This window comes from Epinephelus lanceolatus, chromosome 23, assembly GCF_041903045.1.
Source record: "Epinephelus lanceolatus isolate andai-2023 chromosome 23, ASM4190304v1, whole genome shotgun sequence".
NCBI classification, from domain to species: Eukaryota; Metazoa; Chordata; class Actinopteri; order Perciformes; family Serranidae; genus Epinephelus; species Epinephelus lanceolatus.
Window position 1 is genome coordinate 33,692,013 of NC_135756.1, and position 21,146 is coordinate 33,713,158.

Genomic DNA, 21,146 nt, shown 5'->3' on the forward strand with positions numbered 1-21,146 from the left:
ACTGATTTAACAGACGATCACTGCTGCCACGATCACTGGAAAGTCTGGGCGAGAGGCTTCCACAGAGGAGCGCCCAGTTTGCACCAGCTTTCTAAAGACGTTATTTACTTCACTCAAACTGCGCGTGGCTATTAGCGCTGGTGTTAGTGAATTAGATGTTGTTTATCAATGAGGCTCATTTGCATAGAAAGGGGCAATTTTTCCGGCAAATATATGCATATTACCTCATTTAAATACGTGCAAATAACACCGGGGCACCGAGACGGAATCCTTTTGTGAATTCGGCCCTCAGGGCTGCAAAAGTATTGCGTGGCTTTTGCGGCCGCTAAACCGGTAAAAATGGAGCAAACAGATACCGTCTAAAGGCCCGAACATACTTGGGCGGAACGTACGGTGAACGGACTCCGCGGAGGTCTGCGCGGACTCAAAGCGGACATCCGCAAGCCCTGTGTGCACAAAGCTCAGATTTTACGACTGCGTGGACTCCGCTCCGCGCACCAGTGACTGCTCAGCATGTATTTTTCACATCGCGGGGATTTTTCACGGACATTTTTACAGGAAACTACAACGTGGAAGTGCGCTCGACTATGGAAGCCCGAATGACTGCGGACATTCCTCGTGGAGTCCGTTTCGCATACGTTCCACCCGACTATGTTCGGGCCTTAATTCACAAAGCACACGCAGAGGGTGAAATGCTCTACTAACTGCGCTGCCAAGTAGATTGTGTCTCGGTGCTCCGGTGTTATTTGCACGTATTTAAATGAGGTAATATGCATATATTTGCCGGAAAAATTGCCCCTTTCTATGCAAATGAGCCTCATTGATAAACAACGTCTAATTCACTAACACCAGCGCTAATAGCCACACGCAGTTTGAGTGAAGTAAATAACGTCTTTAGAAAGCTGGTGCAAACTTGGCGCTCCTCTGTGGAAGCCTCTCGCCCAGACTTTCCAGTGATCGTGGCAGCAGTGATCGTCTGTTAAATCAGTCTGTAAATAATATTTTGACATTATTATTATAATCATTATTACTTTAATGGCATCCGAAGATACCGATGCGTTGAACAGGTGACAGTCTGCTGTCGTTCTCAAAACGCACTTCTGTCACGCACTTCAAAAGCAACTTTTAATAATTTATTTTACGAAACGGGGCAAACAAATGTGAACAAAAACGGTTCCATAATTCATGTTAAATTCAAAAGATAATGAAAAAACAGCTACAAGTGAGAGGGAATAGTGATAAAGTGGTCAAACTTGGTCAAATCCACAGCCTCAACCCATCTGACACTGTTAGACTGACTCACCAGCAGACATCACTACATGAGGGGATACAGTATTCAGTACTTTGCCAAACAAAGTCTGCCATTGTTCTGCCATGGTGTTCTTGGCGCAAAGCCAGCATTTATACTTTGCCATGTGGCTTATTGCAATCAGGGGCAAATCAGGAGCAAACTGCACTCAGCTGCCAAACTTTGTGGGGCGTGTTTGCGCAATATCCTTTGTGAATAGGACGTTAAGATGGAGCAAACTGCGGGTGCAAGTGAAGTGCAATTCAAGGTGCTATCAGCGGCCGCAGTTCATTCTTTGTGAATTCGGCCCTGAGTGTTTACAGTGTGCTCACAACAAGGAGCTCTGGTCAGCTGTGAGTACTTAAGGATGATGTTTTTTAGGGATGGGTCACGATTTTCGAATTTCGAATAGTTGTTTTATTTTTGAAAAATCGATTTTTTAATGTTATTACTATTCGCTGTCTTATTTCCCCCCTTTATTTGACATGCAATTCAGCTCCTAACCGCACGAGGGCAGTATAGGATTGCTACAGCGGTGCAAGATGGGCTACCAGCTAGTTTGATGCTCTTCTACAAACAGGAGAAACATGCAGAGACTACTACTCCGCAAGGAATGTCTGCAGTCATTTGGGCTTTCATAGTCGAGCAGACTTCGGTGTTGTAGTTTCCTGTAAAAACGTCCATGAAAAATCCCCGCGATGTGAAAAATACATGCCGAGCAGTCACTGGTGCGTGGAGCTTTGCGCGATTATTCGGAAAATTGTCGAATAGTTGCCATGATTTTCGAATAGTGTTTTTGCTTGTGCTGCCCATCCTCCCACCCACACTGTACACACTACCCTGACCTGCTGCCTCAGAGTGTGACAGGAAGTTCTGCCGCAGGAAAAAATGCTTCATGTCTGTGCAAAAAACCAAAACAAAAGAACGTTGATTTATTTTTCATCATTTGCATTTGTTATTCTATTATGCTCCTGATGCTAGAATTACATTAGCTAATACATGCTGTGAAGTTTCAGATTTTGAAAGCAACTTTTCTTTTAAGGCAGGGATACTCAACTTGCTTTGCCTGGGGGCCACTTTTGCAAAATGACAGGAGGCCAGAGGCCAGTTAAGAAACAAACATGATTCATATTTATCAGTATATTATGCTGCTATCTGTATTTTGTTAGGTGTATCTGTATTTTTGTGTGTACTGGCTGTGAAAACAAATCAAGCTAAATCTGACTTTATCATGATGTTCACTACTTTGTTACAGTAAATTAGTGACACCCCAGTTTTTTTCACAACTGTGGAACAGTTGTAATGTATGCTATTACATATCATTGTACTTTTATACTTGCAATTTGAAGTGACCTGACATTAAATTACAGCAATAGCATAGGGCATTTATGAGAGGGACCAAGTCTGTGCACATCCAGGCAAAAATACTCAGGTGCAAGACAAAAAATACTGGTAACACTTTAACGCAGGGCAGGGGTGGAAGTACACATTAGGATAGGATAACTCCACTGCAACAGGCACAGGTGTCTGGCGGTAACATACCTACACAGCAGAGTAGAGACTAATTTATGTACTGAAGATTTGGAGACAAAGAAGCCAAGGGTGAGTGTCCATGCGCCATAGTGCTCTGCGCCGCAACATAACGGCTTACGACCGAGAAATCCGCCTCCAGGTCCAGTAATTTCCTCTTTCGTTGGCGTCATGACTGCCCAGTAGTACCTGGACAACCAAGCCGTGGCAGCACACAGGTATGTGGTGTGTCAGAGTAGAAATGAGCCGTTCACATTTCTCTCTTTGTGGCAGGTAACAGCCCACAAACCTCACTGCACTTTAGGGACTGTTCTTTACTTATGAAGGGACTGTTCTTTACTTGTCAGGGGAGGAGGGTGGCTGGTTGATTTTTATTTTATTTATTTATTTTATTTCAATCCCCCCTATGTTAATCACTTATTGATGCTGTTTTTGAAGTATGAATAAGTCAATAAGTAATTTATTCCATTGAAATATCATTGATGTATTCTGCCGTGCAAAGGCAAAAGGCCTTAACTTCAATTTTGTCGAAAATGAGTTATTGTCATTTTTGGAAGAATAAACATCAGTTTTATCATGTGGACAAATATCTTGAGTCAATTTTGTTGTTTTTGGAAAAAATAAGATGTTGTTTTTGCCGTAACTTCCAAAAGCCGAGGGAAAGCCAAGGCAGAAGCCCGTAACATCAGTTGCGGTTCTTTGCTTTTGTTCCGCGGCACTCCGCTCGAATTAAGTTATGGTACTCTGCCTTTGTTTTGCCAAGCACCAAAGTGAAGTTACTGTTAACCGCGCTGGAGTTACGGTGTTATGCCTATGTATTATATGTGATTGAAGCACTTCTGACACACATCTTCAATACTTCAATAAAGTGTACTAACAAGTGTATTTAACAAAGGAAATTGCTACATATTACTGGCATAGCCAAATCAGCTGTAACTTTCAAATGTAAGAAATAGGAGGGAGGTAAAGTGTTATTTTATTTCAAATTAGTACAATGATGAGGTTTTAAAATGATCCAGTAATGTACTGTTGCAACCTTCAAATGCTCATTATTTTTTATTTTTAATATTCTGTTTATGTAATATTAAGCCTAACTAGACAAAAAAAATCACTAAATTTTAGTTTAACATTATCATTGTTATCACAGGAAAATATTATACAAAGTGATAAAAATCCAAATGGGCAATAAAATAGAAGTTAAGGTCTTTTGCCTTTGTATGATCCATTATTGTTCTGCAGACAATGCAAAGGCAGAATACAGTAACTTCCGAATAAGGGTCAAAGGTCAAGTTTAAGCTTAAAATTTTTTGGTGGATAAATAACTTCATTTATAAACAACAAAATGTCAAATGTCCAATGTTCTACCTACAACTCAATTGGCGGGACAACAAAATAACTTTAAAGTCATTTTTCTCAGTTTCACACTCTTGTGAGTTAAGGTCTTTTGCCTTTGTAGGGCAGTATTATAGAAAAGTGATTTATCTTTTTATAAATGACAAAAGGCACATCTGCCTCATTTTGCCGTGGTATCGTGATACTACTCAGAACCTTGATACTTTCACTGGTATCGTACAGTGGGTCCCAATTTTGGTACCGTGACAACACTAGATGTCACAACCATTCCATTCGGAGTCGCGCAGTGAGGTGGCCTGGGTGCCGCTTAAAAAAGTGTTCCCCCACTTTTGGGAGTGGGGGAACACTGCTCTCTCAGAGGCCCAAAGTGTTCCCCTACTTCTAATTTTACAAATTAAGCACTGGTTATTAGTTTGGCTAAGATAAGTCTGCAAAGATATTGTCACTGCCATTGCTTTGCCTGATATTAAAATAAGATGGAGCTAGCTAACATGTGCGCGTGCATACATGCATAATTGAGCTACAATTCTTAGTGATGTTTTAGCTTAATATTTGGACAACCACCGTCATTACAATAAATTAAATCTGTAGTCATTTAATACTCACAGGCCTACATTCAGCAGGCCTATATTTTGTGCTAGAGTGACGCTATGTTATATGAAACATTAACCATGAAAATTAACCATGTCATGTTAGCTTGTCGGTAAGGGGGGTAAATAGTGCTCCAAATTTAGGCTAAGGTTTAGCATGGAAAACAGGGCACGAGCAAGGGGTCTCTTGTTCTCTTACTTCAAGACACCTGAATGAAAATGTTTTCGTATGATAAGCGTTACCCCTTTACAAACACATCCACTTCACTCTAATCCCTTGCAGTTTTGTGCAAATCCCACGCGGTTATTTTGTGTGCGGTATTTATGTAATTTTGCCTATTCTATTTTATTATTCCTGTATATCGGGGTCCTTAAACAGTATTACAGTTGGATAAATTGGGCCTGACTGGAAAGCTGTGACTCTTGTGGAGTCAGTGAGCCCCATGTATTCATGTGTCTGCCATGTGTTTACACTCTTGCCTCATAATAGTCATATCATTGCAGTAATTTCACTGTATAAGGTGAGCTGTTTTCAATAATTTATACAGGTGAATGGAATCGAATGCCTGCTACTGACGACGCAATAAAACATCCATCAGTTAAAAGTAATTAATACTCTGAGTAGTTTTTAAGAAGAGTACTTTGTACTTTTACTTAAGTATTTTTTTTACACCAGTACTTTTACTTGTAATTGAGTACAATTTAAGCAATGTAACAGTACATGTACCTGAGTACAAATTTTCAGCACTCTTTCCACCTCTGCCGCAGGGTACAAAGGAGGTCTCCACACTGTAGACTCCAAATAAATAGTTTATTTATTTTTTGAGTCCTAGTTAAAACAGAAGCAAGGGCAACTTTAGCTTCTGTACTGCATTTAATTGGACCACTTAAAGAGGACAGGGGCCTGTATCACGAAGCAAGATCAACCTTTCCTGGGTTACTCAGACCTATCCTTGTTATAAAAATTATGATCACATTGTATAAACATGCCATTGTGTTGTGCAAGTGCTGGAGGTTCCTGTTTAATTCTATAGCAACTGCAAGATCAGCAGGTGGTTAAGGATAAAGGGAAGTCCGTCATTATATATGTAAGAGGAAATGAGAGAAACAGAGAGTCGGAGACAGGTCGGGGACAGTGTCATCCGGAGGACAGTGAGACAAGACGTCACACCAACTGAAAACAATTGTTATCTATGAAGTGTGTACTTTACTTGATAGATTAGGGGACCTGAAACCCCCAAACTCCAACGCCCAATTGTACTGTATAAAAGCTTGCAGTGGATGCTCCTCAGGGAGCCTTTTCTCTGTAACCTCATCTTGTGTGTTGCACTGTGAAACGCTCCTCTTGTACAAGATAATAAATTCTGTTAAACTTTGATATTTCAGCTCCGGTCTCTATTTGCTTTAAAGGTCATTACAAACAAATTCTTATGACAATCCTGGGTTGACTAACCCTAACAATGGCAATCAGGATAATCGGTATCACGACACTGGATATCAACTCGGTAACTCAACCCAGGGTTGCTTTATCAAGAGCCATGAACGTGCACGCAGCGGACCAATCACAATCGTGAGAGAAGCGCAGTGTCACAGAGCGTCCTCACAGAGCGTCCTCACAGAGCGCTGCATGTTGTAGTGTAAAGAGTTAACACCTAAACAAGAAAAATGTTGCTCTACATGTGTTGATTAGGAGACAAAAGCTACATAATCAGTATGTTATCATAATCAGTATGTTATCATGTTCTATGATTGAGAATGTATTCATATGTGGTAAGGCACTGTTATTTGTGATAAAGTGTTCACAGTACAAAGCTAGGAGCTGATATTATATCATGTTCAGCATAATTGATATACACACACACATACAAGTATTATCCAAAGCACATTAAGAGATTGTATTGCGTGACACACACCCACTTGACTACTTGTATTACCTGGTACGTATTGAAAAAAACACATTAAAAGATTGTATTTCGATATTATCTGATGCACACTGAAAAACACATTAAAAGATTGTATTTCATGAAGGTTGGGGACATTGAAGAAAATGATAGTCCCCAAACTTCATGAGGTTTTTTAAAAATAATGTGAACCCAGGCCCGGATCTAACAGTGGCAAAGGTTGAGAATTTCCAGGCCAAAGGGAAAGGATTACACCATTAGAAATGTCTAGACATGTCTGGACAAAGGCAAGGAGACCTGCTACCAATAGATTCTAGCCTGGGTAGGAAGGGCTAAAGAAAGAAGGTGGAGACCCTCCACCAGCATAAAAGGAAGAGCGCAGAACAGTGAAATTTCAGTCTGGCTCCGGAGCTTGGCTCGATGGGTTGTGTGTGTTGATGCTTGTGAACACATTAAATTCAATTGCATCGGACTCTGCCTGTCTCCGGTGTTTCTTTGAGTATTATCTAGCTGACTCCAAGATATCAGGCCTACATCAGAAAACTGCTAAGAAGCTACGTAGTGGACAAGGTCGGGAGCCTCCAGGCCCACATCCAGGTCCCAATCTGAGCGACTACAATGTGAGGAGAAAAAAAAGTATTTCTCGTGAGGATCAGAGATTAATTCTACTAAAATATGAAGAGGAGAAAAGCAACATTACAGAAAAGGCCAACACCGTGGCAGCTGCAGGAGGAGGAAACATGCGTGGCAACGCATAACGGGATGAATAATGTTTAGTTTTAGTTTAGATTAGTTTATTTGCACATAATGTTAAAAGCAGACAGTATAAAATTTACAAGATTAAAAAAAAGAAAAGTTCCAGAGAGGTTAGAAGCCACTAAAAGCTTATCAAAGAAATTCCCCTGTCAAAACATCAATGAAATCACATAATAGAGAAGAAAAAAAAAAGGGTCAGGAAAGAGGAAATAGAGGAGGAGAGAGGGAAAAATGAAGACAAAACAAGGTAGCAAATAAAATGATGTGTAGGTTAAATTACTCATCACTGGTTCAAGTAGCTACTGTACCTGTACCTGTACATCTGACACTGATCACACCCTTGAATCCCATGCAATCAATGCTGCGCAGATGAATTGCATGTATTACAATTATCGTCTAACATTATTGCGCCTTATAAATTGGTCTTCTTTGTCATAACATTATATGCTACAATAAAGCTTAAAGCTGACACCACAATTAAATCATATCAACACCAAATTGATAGTCTGAATAAAATCATCCTGATATTGAGCTGTGTTAGAAATTAACAGCTGTGCAAAAATATACCTACCTAGTCTCCCTCTTTAAAAAACAAAAAGGAAAATCCCTCAAACACCATGAAGTGTAGACATGATAGGCTACTCTCCACATTTCCAGCAGCAAAGCTGTCAGTTAGGCCCATTATCTTTAACAGGGATCATCAAAAATGTTGGCACTAATTAATGGTGCTATTAAGTGTCCGCAAATTATCAGTTTCTTTCTTATGAAGGGGTGGGATGAATTTCGACTTCTTTCCACTCCATTTTGAACAATCTTTTCATTGTCTGTTGTTGTTGCTTTCTTTTCTTTTTTAACGTTCAAAATAAACTTTCAAATCAAAATCAATCAAATGAATTAAACTTCCTGTCATGACTGGGCTGCATTTCTGTCAGCGGAGTCATTTTTTTCCAAACAGCTGATTGGCCAGTGGGTGGTGCTTTTTATAGGTTCAGATTCAACCCTGAACTTACCCTGCTCCGGAGCAGGATAGCCTTTCAGAGTAAGTTACCATGGTGATCTACCCCGATAAGAACTGAACCAGCTTCGTGAGACCGAAAACCCAGGGTTAACCCTGAAGTTACCTCGCTAAGACATTAATCCTGCTTCGTGATACAGGCCCCAGGCTTAGAGTTTAGCAAGATACGGCTCTACAGCATACTATTGGTGAGGGACGAGGGAAAGATGACTGAATTAGAATTCCATCACATTGTTTTGGAATCTAAAAAAAAAAAAAGGTTTTGACCACATCCTGTCCATGTTGCTCTGTTAGCTATTAGAGCCCGACCAATACAGTATATCGGTTGGCTGAATTTATCGGCCAATATTGGCTTCTCACTGATATATCGGTATGAGCATATATGTTGTTTTTTTTACAGAATATAATCCAGAAGAAGATACTTGGAGTAATTCATAATAATTCAATTCCCAATGAAGTTAACTCTTTCAGTGCATGGATCCCTTTTTTAATCAAGTTTTTTGTACAGTGAAATAAAATATCCTGCCTCCATTATGTATCTTTGATAAACATATGTTTGGAAGAACTTCATTGCAGATAGATAGACAGGTAGACAAATATATATATATATATATATATATATATATATATATATATATATATATATATATATATATATATATATATATATATATATGTGTGTGTGTGTGTGTGTGTGTATATACAGTGGTGTGAAAAAGTGTTTGCCCCCTTCCTGATTTCTTACTTTTTTGCATGTTTTCCACACTTAAATGTTTCAGATCATCAAACAAATTTAAACATTAGTCAAAGATAACACAAGTAAACACAAAATGCAGTTTTTAAATGAAGGGTTTTATTAATGAGGAAGAAAAAAATCCAAAGCTACATGGCCCTGTGTGAAAAAGTGTTTGCCACCTAAACCTAATAACTGGTTGGGCCACCCTTAGCAGCAACTACTGCAATCAAGCGTTTGCGATAACTTGCAATGAGTCTTTTACAACGCTGTGGAGGAATTTTGGCCCACTCATCTTTGCAGAATTGTTGTAATTCAGCCACATTGGAGGGTTTTCGAGCATGAACCGCCTTTTTAAGGTCATGCCACAGCATCTCAATAGGATTCAGGTCAGGACTTTGACTAGGCCACTCCAAAGTCTTCATTTTGTTTTTCTTCAGCCATTCAGAGGTGGACTTGCTGGTGTGTTTTGGATCATTGTCCTGCTGTAGAACCCAAGTTCGCTTCAGCTTGAGGTCACGAGCAGATGGCCGGACATTCTCCTTCAGGATTTTTTGGTAGACAGCAGAATTCATGCTTCCATTTATCACAGCAAGTCTTCCAGGTCCTGAAGCAGCAAAACAGCCCCAGACCATCACACTGCCACCACCATATTTTACTGTTGGTATGATGTTCTTTTTCTGAAATGCAGTGTTACTTTTACGCCAGATGTAATGGGACACAGACCTTCAAAAAAGTTCAACTTGTGTCTCGTCAGTCCACAGATATTTTCCCAAAAGTCTTGGGGATCATCAAGATGTTTTCTGGCAAAAATGAGACAAGCCTTAATGTTCTTTTTGCTTAGCAGTGGTTTTCGTCTTGGAACTCTGCCATGCAGGCCATTTTTGCCCAGTCTCTTTCTTATGGTGGAGTCATGAACACTGACCTTAACTGAGGCAAGTGATGCCTGCAGTTCTTTAGATGGTGTTGTGGGGTCTTTTGTCACCTCTTGGATGAGTCGTCGCTGCGCTCTTGGGGTAATTTTGGTCAGCCGGCCACTCCTGGGAAAGTTCACCACTGTTCCGTGTTTTCGCCATTTGTGGATAATGGCTCTCACTGTGGTTCGCTGGAGTCCCAAAGCTTTAGAAATGGCTTTATAACCTTTTCCAGACTGGTAGATTTCAATTACTTTTTTTCTCATTTGTTCCTGAATTTCTTTGGATCTCGGCATGATGTCTGTAGCTTTTGAGGATCTTTTGGTCTACTTCACTTTGTCAGGTAGGTCCTATTTAAGTGATTTCTAGATTGGGAACAGGTGTGCAGTAATCAGGCCTGGGTGTGGCTACAGAAATTGAACTCAGGTGTGATCAACCACAGTTATGTTTTAACAGGAGCTGGGCAAACACTTTTTCACACAGGGCCATGTAGCTTTGGATTTTTTTCTTCCTCATTAATAAAACCCTTCATTTAAAAACTGCATTTTGTGTTTACTTGTGTTATCTTTGACTAATGTTTAAATTTGTTTGATGATCTGAAACATTTAAGTGTGGAAAACATGCAAAAAAGTAAGAAATCAGGAAGGGGGCAAACACTTTTTCACACCACTGTATGTATATATACACACACACACACAAATACATGTACAGACAGTATTGGTCAGCCTCTCTTAGCTACCTACAAACGGTGAAGTGCGGTTTTAAACGACCATTGTGGCTAGCTAGTCACCCAAAGTCTCATTTGATTGGATGAATTAAAAAAAAAAAACTCTGATACAGATTTTTTGACTTGTATTTACGATACAAGTACGATACTGGTATTTTTCATTTCATGGAGACTTTAAAGGAATGTTTCAATCCACAAAATATTCCTCATGCAAGTGTGAGAGAAACAGCAGGGAAAACATGAAGTAAAATGTTGCCTTATAAAGACAAATATAGTATTTATGTGACATTAATAAACCTGTATTAGTGGCTCAAGTGCAGTTGTATGAGGGACTTATTCATAGTGAGTGTATTACCTACAGTAGTTGGCAGTTGGCATGCTCCCCAGTTTGGAGTAGCGGCAGGAGTACCACCACGGTGGCTAAGCAATGTACTGCTGTGAATGGGGGCAGCAGCAAAACGTATTTTAGCCACCTGAAAATATCAATATCAGTTTAAGTGTATGCTATATTTGGAATATTTTCACCTCTTAACCTTACTGTCAGACAACCCTTTCTGATGCTAAAGCCATAAATGGTTTCTGTTCGCTATCTATGCTTTCATCAAAGCCACCAGACTGCAGTCAGAAAAAACAGCAATTTAAACTTCCTGCATATGAGAGTTGCTGGTCTACTGCTGCCTCAGTCAGTTTGTTTGTGTTGGTTATTGTATGACTTTGATGAATCTGAACTAACCCTATTAAAAACCAAAGTCACACAGTAAACAAACAAAATAACTGACTGAGGCAGCGGTAGAACAGCAGCTCCTGTGTACAGCGATGTTAAATCACTGTTATTCTCAATGGAGTCTGGCTTTGAAGAGAGTGATTATAATGGTGTCACTTCTGGAAATCACTGTCTGACAGCAAGGTAAAGCAGTGAAAACATTCTAACTATAGCATGCACTTCAACTTATAATGATTTGTTTAGGTGGCTAAAATATGTTTTGTTGCTGACCATTCCACAGCAGTACATTACTTAGCTTCTATGCCAACTGCCACCTACTGTATGTAATACACTGACTATGGTAAAATGTCTTATATAGCCCAACTTCAAAAGATCCGAACTATCCCTTCAAAAGCTTGCTGTGAAGGTATGTTTCTCTGTGACTCCATTTACCAATGTATCACATTATCCAGGTCCCATAGTCACATGCTCTGTCGTTCTCTCTGTTGTGTAGTTTATGTCAGTGTTATTGTATTTTGCATAGTGTGTTAGTGCAGTAGTGGAAATGTGTGATTGATGGTTATGCCACATATGCATGACAGTGTACTGTACACTCCTTGTCACATGTCACATGAAGAAGCAGTATGAGCACTGCAGGATATAACCATGTAAGGATGAAGAAGGGGGCCCTCAGATTGGACTAACATGTGCCTTGGAATAGTTAGAGAGACTGTATTCCGTACATTGTTCTACCTTCCTGGCCGAATTAATAAAACCTTGAGTAGGACTCAGTGTTCTTTGTCTTTCTAATCATCACAACTGAAGGAAAACCCAACATGATAATTTTAAGTTTAACTGTACTGTGTTTACTTGCTCACCCTTTGTCGCTGAACCATAAACGCCTTTACTGCTGGACCTTCAAGCACATTTAGTGGCAGTATTCACGGCCTGCTTCTGTCAATGAACTATTCAATTAGATTATTTAAGATACATCTTTGTCATATTTACTGATAACTCATGTAACTAAGCTAAATTCAATATATCTTGTATTTTTTCTGTCACATTGATGAAAGAGCTCAACTCAGCCAACAGGACTGTGTGAATGTGTGTTGTGTTGCGGCTGACCTGTAGTCTTTGATGTGATTATAGCTCCAAATGATATCAGCCTCCTCCTCTTCCTCTGTCAGCTGGAAGCGTGGATGTGTCAGGTTGTTTGTTACCTGTGACATGTCGGTGTAAACTCTGAAAGCAAAGCACAGAGTGATGAATTAATGTGGAAAACACTGAAATAAGGACAGCAGTGGGTACAAAAAGTAAGAAGTACACAGCAACACTATACACATAATGGCTTACAGGGATAGTGCAACCAAAAATGAAAATTCAGCCATTATCTTCTTACCCGTATGCCGAGGGAGGCTCAGGTGAAGTTTTAGAGTCCTCACATCCCTTGCGGAGATCCAACGGGAGAGGAGGTAGCAACACAACTCCACCTAATGGAGGTTTACGGCGCCCCAGATTCTCACGTGTGCGCCCTTGCGCATGAGACCAGCGAAAGCACGTGAACACACGTGAACACACATGAACACAGTGCCCATGTCTCACGGTCTCGCACAAGCGCACACATGTGAGCGCGGTGTACAGAGAGGCAGTTAGAGCTACAGGCTACAGTTCAAATGACATTTTTCCAAACAACTTTTTATGTCGGGGCTTCAGGACACTTGGATCACTATGAACGAGCAGCATGGAGATATTTTGTGGTTTCAATTATGGTGTTTTTGGACGTTTGAATCTGGGGTGCCGTCAGCCTCCATTAGGTAGAGTTGTGTTGCTACCCCTCTCTCCTGGGATCTCCACAAGGGATGCGAGGACTCTAAAAAGGGCGGCAGTAGCTCAGTCCATAGGGACTTGGGTTGGGAACCAGAGGGTCGTCTGTTCAAATTCCCGTCCGGCAGAGATGTGCAAAAATACATCAAAATGTATTTTGATACAAAATACCCCTCAAATAAATGTATCAAAATAAAATACAAAATACTGGTGCAAGAAAATGTATCAAAATAAAATACATGTATTTTGTATTTTCAAATACAGAAAATACTTTTTTTCTTTTTCTTTTTAGCAGCTATAGGTCACTCTGTCGGTCAGTCGGTTGGTTGGTTAGTTGGTCGGTCTACAAAGCTTTTCGTGAATAACTCAAAAAGTCCTTGATCAAAAATGCTCAAAATTTACATGCTGTAATTAGAGACCACAAGTAACTATGCCAGAAAGAACAACCATGATTCATCCATTAATGGCGTGACAGTAGCAAAACAAAAGAAAAAAAAATGGGTCCATGGTAGGGAGGAGAGAGATGAATTACTGCCTCATGGTTGTATGCCTCCCGAGCTAGTCAAGTTGAAGTTACAGTTTACATCCATGTTTGTCTCAACTTATTCACAGCCATGACAGTAAACAATGCTTCAAATATAAATGTTGCAACAAAGACGCTACAAATTCTAAAACATGGATGCTTCACACATCTTCCACCGGCAGTACAGATCTATACAATCAGCAGAGTTTCAAGGTGGACACCAAAGATTAGTAGACATTTGTGCAAAATTTTGTCATGAAGCGTATGAGTTCTGGCCAGAAACGTGTTTTGTGAGGTTAAAGTGACGTTTGACCTTTGACCACCAAAACCTAATCGGTTCTGTGATGGAAAATTCTGGTATTTAACCATATTTAACCTATAATGTGTTCTGCATGTGTTGTACACCCATGTTCTAAGGTTACTTGTTTTGATGAAACTGAACTTCTCACCTAATGATATGTGTTGCTCATTTAACCCCTACTGTGACAGTAGTGTGAGATACAGCAGAGGCCTAATGGAAGTAGGTTAAAGGTTACGAGTCAGGGAGGCTCCAACAACAAGTGTCCTTGTGGGCCTCAAGAGATGTTGTGTCTTAGGGATGCTTACTGCAGAACCACCTGCGTGCTATATATTTTGACTATTGACATGCATGTGTTTTGGGAACTATAAAGATAGCATAGCTGAAGAACATCTAGGCACTCACTCACTGACTGACTGTTCATGCGGTTGTATGTGTGACTCCATTCATGAGTGCTTATTAAAACTTAAGAAAGACAGTCAACATGTGAAGACCTTTTTCTTTAAACTGTTTATTAAAGGAGCTATATGTAAGAAATCTAAAGCAAATAGTTGTAAAATCCTCCTAATATGTCACAGAGACTAAGGAATAATGTTCATATAACATACTGATCTCACTGACAACAATAGTACAGCCAGAATATTTGCATTTAAAAAACATTTTTATGGTCCGCAAATCATGTTTATGTTTGGAATTTGTGTTGTGGCCTGTTGCGCCACCCACCGCCGTCTACCAGTCACACAGTCAGTAGAGTCTCAGCATCAGTTACAGTTACGACTGAGCTACAGCAACACGGCAAGCAGCATTAGCAGTGTCCAGGTACATAGCATTAGCAGCCGGCTCCTCAGCTGTATCCCGGCAGCAGCGTTAGCAGCAGAGAAGCCGGGCTTGCTCGAATGGTCCGCTGGAAAACCGAAAATCAAGGACGCGGCGACGCGGCCTTGCCACGGCAGCCGCCTGTGGGCAAACAAATCAGTCTCCAGCGTGCCGCTGTCCAGCAACCTCGAATCTGTAGGGGAGGGGGGGCGGACACGACTCGCGGCAGTATTTTGAATTTGAGTGCAGTAACCGTTTTGGCCAAATTCTTACATACAGCACTTTTAAATAGACCGAAGTTGTTTGGCCACCACAGTTCATTGTTGACTCTAAGTGGACATTGTGCCGAATTTGACAAAATTCCCTCATGGTGTTCTTGAGTAAGTAAAGGAAGCTAAAACTTTCTCTGTAGAAGTTGAATTCCTAGAGGCCTGCTTTTTGCTGCTCTCCCCCTCACGACATAGCTGATGACACACACACATTCCTTTTCCATCAAAAGCCCGCCGCCAAAGCATTCATTTGTTCCAGCTCCCTGCCAAATTTCAGCAGTTATAATAAGCATCAGTTCAGCAGAAAATTTATTGGACGTGTATGATGTGTGCATTCTCATGGTCTGTTATCCTGAGAGGCCTCAGTGGGCTTCAGACCTGCTTTGTGTGAGGAGACTCCGAGTGCCTGGAGATAGAGATGCGTGTTGTTCTGACGTCCATAAGAATGGGTGAGAAAGGGCACCCAGTAGCTCACTTGGTAGAGTAGGCACCCCATGTACAATGGCTTTGTCCTTGTTAAAGCGGCCAGGAGTTTGATTCTGACCCACGGCCATTTGCTGCATGTCATCCCCTCTCTCTACCCCCTTCACACTAATACTGTCCTATCTATTAAAGGCAAAAAGCCCTAGAAAATATCTTTTTTTTAAAAAAAAAAAAGGGTGAGAAATGGTCCTAATCGAGGGTCACACACATTATCTGCCTCCTCTCTTGTGGCGTGTTTATACGTGAATCTAGGTGCCATATAGCTGAGTGGAATGTAAGGAGACATATATTCACGTTAAGATAACTGTGGCACATCAAGTTTATTCAAGCATTTGTTATAGTGAAGGCTGACCAGGAAGTACAACTTTTATTCATCAGTGTAAGGTCTTTTCCACTGTGCTAGACATGACATGTTTGGTGTCCTTTAATAGAATAAATAGTGATTGCTTGGGGGAAATTACTCTTAATTTTTCAATCTGGTTAGACATAAAAATTATGTCTACATTTAAATATAAAACATCCATTAAAGCTGCAGCAGGCAGTTTTATTTTGATGTTTTAGAGCAAAAATCCCATATTAAACTTTGATCATATTGTAAATCAAGTGGTGTGATAGAAAACTAGACTTCTGCACCTCTTCTTGGCTCTGTTTTCAGACTTTAGAAAACCTAGCATGTGACAGGAGACTTTGGCCAATCACAAGTTGTCCTATTGGCTTTTTACAAATGCAGACACGTGCACATTCCTTTGGGAAAAGCCTGATTGAATGGCAGAAAATCCTGCAGGGAAAGTTGCTATTCCAGCAGGGTAAACCAAAAGGAAGGCGGACTTATCAAAAACAGAGTCTAAAAGAGGGTCTGACAATAAACACAACAAGTGCTTCAGTACTGGCAAAGTGTCTCAAAGATGAAGAGAAATGTTAATAGTTCAGCCTTCTGCTAACCTGAACCCAAGACTTGGTTGCAGTTTCATGTTCATGTTTATGTAACGTTTGCTAGAGCCTCAAATCACAGTGCGTCCACCACCTCACTCCCCGATGCTACAGAACACCACTCCAATTGGAGAGAGTGCAGCAGCTCTGGAAACACACCTCCAGTCAGTGGCCACAGCAACCGAAATCCAGCGCAAACCCCAAACTTTGTGTTACTATTGTTGGACAGGTTAGACCCAGCACTGCTACTGGCCACCAAACCACTGTGATACCCAGAGCTGGGGGATTTGCACTGGCCAAATTGAGCTGCTGCCCGCTCTTCTCCAGGCAAAGCAGTGCACAGTGGCGGGGAAGAGGCAGAGGGACAATGTGGTAGCTAACAGCTAATTCTTGTCTCATTTGTAGTCTGATAGAGAGAGAACAGGGAAGGGAGGGGCAAAGAAAATGAGCTGCAGGCAACTCTATAATGAAATAAGAAATGACTTAATAGTAAAAAAAAATTACCATACATCTAACAGAAGTTGTTATGACTAACTGTGTGTGTGAATCTTTCAATATCACAGTCCCTAATGTTCCCATCGAATTACAAAGTGACTGATTCTAACCCATGATTGCTACATATAGGCTAATGTATTCACTACAACACCAAAATGGACCCACAAACAACAACAGCTGACATTTCCATCCATAGAGCCGCTATTAGAACTGTTTTTACCACCACTCTTAGCAGTGATATCGGATGAATTTAAGATCCTGCTATCAGTTTATGTTGTAAATACATTTGGGATTACATTTGATTTAGTGTGACCTCACACAAAATGAATGGGACTTTTTCACTGAGGTGCTGCTCACTTTGTTGGACATTCTTTAGCTCTGAGCTCACCATGACTATCAAAATGTATATACTTTTTTTCTCAACACATCATCATTCAAATCCAACTGCAAATGTTTAATAAATGAAATTAGCAACAATTCACTGATTTTACATTTTTATCTTAAAAGTGTCCTCATATATAGGAATGCATATATTCTGTATATCTCTAGATGTCCAGTGTGGAGCTGCTGAGGTGAGAGACTTACTTAAGGATTTTGTCCTCAGGAACACTGTAGGGTTGGATTTCCACAGGAAGCTGCTCTTTGTTCTCCAAAGCAATGGCCTGCAGAAACAGACACAGTGGACAGTGATGACCTAACAGTATCTTGTATGAGAGAGACATTACCCACGCAGGTGTAGAACATGAGACATGTGAACTAGTGTTGTGTTTGTTGAAGGTATTAAACTCCATAAGGTATGACAAATTTGTCTGAAGGGGTTTGGATGATGACATTAACTAACACTACATTTCAGACTATAACACCCATCACAAACACCATGGAGACAGCTTCTGGATTACGTATTCACTACAGCTTTTTATGAAGAACAGTGTGAGCACAGGGACTCCGCGCACCAGTCAAGTTTTTCTTACAGTTTACATTCATGTCTGTGAAAACATGCTCCCACCCTCTGGAACTCGCTCTCACAACACATCTGTGGCTGCACAGACCTCACCTCCTTCAAGACTCAACTCAAAACATACCTGTTCCGCTCTGCATTTAACTTTTAAATTTGATCGCACCTATTTTATTCTTGCTCTTCCCTTGCACTCTTACTGTTATTTGATATTTAATTTATACTGCATCTGACTTGGTAATTTCAGCACTCTTATTTGTCTATAACTTTGTACTTGTAATTTTTTTGCTCTTTTTGTCTGCTGTTTTGCACTCTTGATTGTATTTTCCTGCACTTTTTGTCTGCGTCTCTGAGTTTTTGAAAAGCGCTGTATAAATAAAATGTATTATTTCAAGATATTCCTGGTCTGCCTGGAACATTGAGAAGATTTTTATGCACTTTTGGTAGCATATAGGAACATGGTCACATTCTTTTTACTTTTAGTAAGTACTTCAGCATCGCACAGTCCAGATACTCCTAATACTAATACTACTTCCTCATCACATTACACCCTGAACTTTGACCCTCTTACTCATATAGCTGTTACCATAGAGATAAAACAAAACGCTGTTCACCGAGCTTGCCAGAGACAGTGCTCAACCCGGAAAATAGGGATGCACGATATTTGACTTTTTTTTTCTCTGCTGTTGTTATTTTGCAATAAGTAATAACTGCATACATTGTAGATTCTAACATATGATATTCATGATAATGAAATGATAATAAAATCTGTTTGCGGCTCAATCAATGTGACACATCTTTTGCTTTGCAGAGGACTGTGTGTCAGAATAGCCAGAGAAGCATGCTGTCTTGCATACTGCATTTGACGTCAATGTTTTGGGGCATACTAAATCTTTTTGTGGCATACTCTACAGCAGTGGTCCCAACCGGTCCAGCCAGAGTCATTAATTCAAGGTCCACATAGTTTCATATAATCAGGGTCATATTTGCATCTGGCCATGTCATCAAGCTAGTTTGCTGTCTCTGTAGCTGTCCATTTGTCACTCACTATACAGCAGGAGATGGCAATTCAAAATAAAAGCTCTGCAACAGAGTATGGTAGTACTGGGATTGGAACACACAGGATGTGCCTCAGTTAAATACTTTATTTTTGCCACACCACTAAAGAACCTCCTTTATCAGCACTTTTAATCACAATGTCAATGTCACAATTAGTTGTTTAATTTTTACTGTTGTATAATTTTAATATGTCAGTCTTTCGGCAGAATGTCACAAGAGCACTGTTGTTTAAAAGGAAGGCAGATATGTGATTTGGGGCGGAATGCAAAGTCTAAGCTATCCCTCCTTTTTTGTAGAACAAAGTGATTTTGATGAAATATCACTATTTCAAATGCAAATTTTTTTAATAGAAGCATTTGTTGCACATGATGTGTCCAAGGACTGACAGTTATTTAAAAATCCATTGATCATTTCTGTTTCTACAGTTTTCTCCTGTGATAAATGATGTAATTTTTCCGATTTTTAAAGAAAGCATGCCTTCCAAAAATTGGAAAATAAAATAAATACAAAATACTTCAATTTATAATTGTATATCCCTCCCCTGAGCCAAACTAAAAAACATAAGTCCCTCCCGGTGCTTAAAAAATATTTGCAAACTTTTGCACCCCCCCCCTCCTCCCTCATAAATAACACACATTATCTTAAAAGGTAGTTTCAGTTTATTTCAACCCGTCTCCTATTGTCCTAAATTTGTTTCAAGTGACTAGTGACATAGAAATAATAGTTAGCATGTTAGCCGTTAGCCTAGATACAGCCATAGCGTCAGACCTGTTAAAACTTAATTGAACGGGCATCCTTTCAAGTGCAAAGTTAGTCCACTAAACAAGCTTTTTTTCCACAAAGACCGCCTCTTACCGTTAGGATAAATGTCAGAGAACATATAGAAAACGACATGTAAACGTGTTGTCTTACCTTACTGGTGTGCTGCCATGTTTGTTTATCCCTCTAGCCCTGCTTGCCAAAGCGCGGCCAAAATATCGCGAAAACAAGCAGCGATCTCATTGCGTGCCTGAACAAGCACAAACAGCTGGAAGACAGAACCGGACAGTAGCCTGAAAAGTTCATTCATTTATTTTATGAAAGATTTATAGAATAATGGCTGACTTTTTGCCAGACTTCGACTTTGTGGAGGAGGAATTTGATTTTGCAGAGTTTGATGGCCGCCCTTATCTATTTGAGCCAGAATACTAGGGATGGGCAGCACAAGCAAAAACACTATTCGAAAATCATGGCAACTATTCGACGATTTTTCGAATAATCGCCCCCCTCCCCCCTCCCCTCCCGGAGCCACAGAGATCCATTCATCATTATGGCCGGGCTCCACTGGCTGCAAAGCGTCATGTCAGCGTAGCGTCGCGGCGTATTCATTTGGGCTCCACTGACTGCGTACGGAAGTGACACGTAGAGAAGCCAGCGGGGTTGTTTACCGTTTGCCGAGCCGAAAGGCTGCATGTAGGCTGCATGAAATGTTAAAGCATTTTCCACCTAAGTTATTACATATATTTGAGTTATCTACAAGTTTACTGTACTGTTTGTCATCTACTCGCTTTCAAATGTCCGCCACGGACATTTACACAGTGTCACGGATAAACATGGGTAAATGCATGAATAAAAAGTCAACACATATCACCTCTAATAATGGTTTATTCGTTTAAAAACACATTGTGCACGTTTAGCACACTATTTCATGTAGTTTTTATCTGCTGGAGGGTCGCGTAGGGGAGCGTAGCGCGACAAAAATAGAAGAGCCGCATAAAATAGAGAGTCGTCGCGCGACAGACGGGGGTTGTCACGCTGCTCCTGTTGCCGGTGGAGCCGCTGTAACTGATTAACAGGGGGGCGAGCTGCTACGGGACTCGCGCTGCAGACGTGTCATGCCGCTGAGCCCGGCCGTATGGTCCCTCGCCGCCTCCTGCGTGCCTCGCTCTCAAATGAAAATTGTGACCCATCCCTATAGAATACACTGACAAAGAGCTTCGTGAAA

At 40.5% G+C, this 21,146-nt stretch overlaps 1 protein-coding gene across 1 annotated transcript in view; it reads right to left on the reverse strand.

Moving 5' to 3' along the window:
- The window catches only part of ttll12 (tubulin tyrosine ligase-like family, member 12), a 77,224-nt gene that overhangs the window by 42,772 nt on the left and 13,306 nt on the right, over window positions 1–21,146 (reverse strand). The window contains exons 6-7 of the mRNA XM_033614653.2: window positions 17,734–17,810; window positions 12,636–12,752 (exon numbers count right to left, since the gene is read on the reverse strand). Coding sequence (XP_033470544.1) covers window positions 12,636–12,752; window positions 17,734–17,810 — 194 coding nt within the window. The remainder of the gene's footprint in view (window positions 1–12,635; window positions 12,753–17,733; window positions 17,811–21,146) is intronic.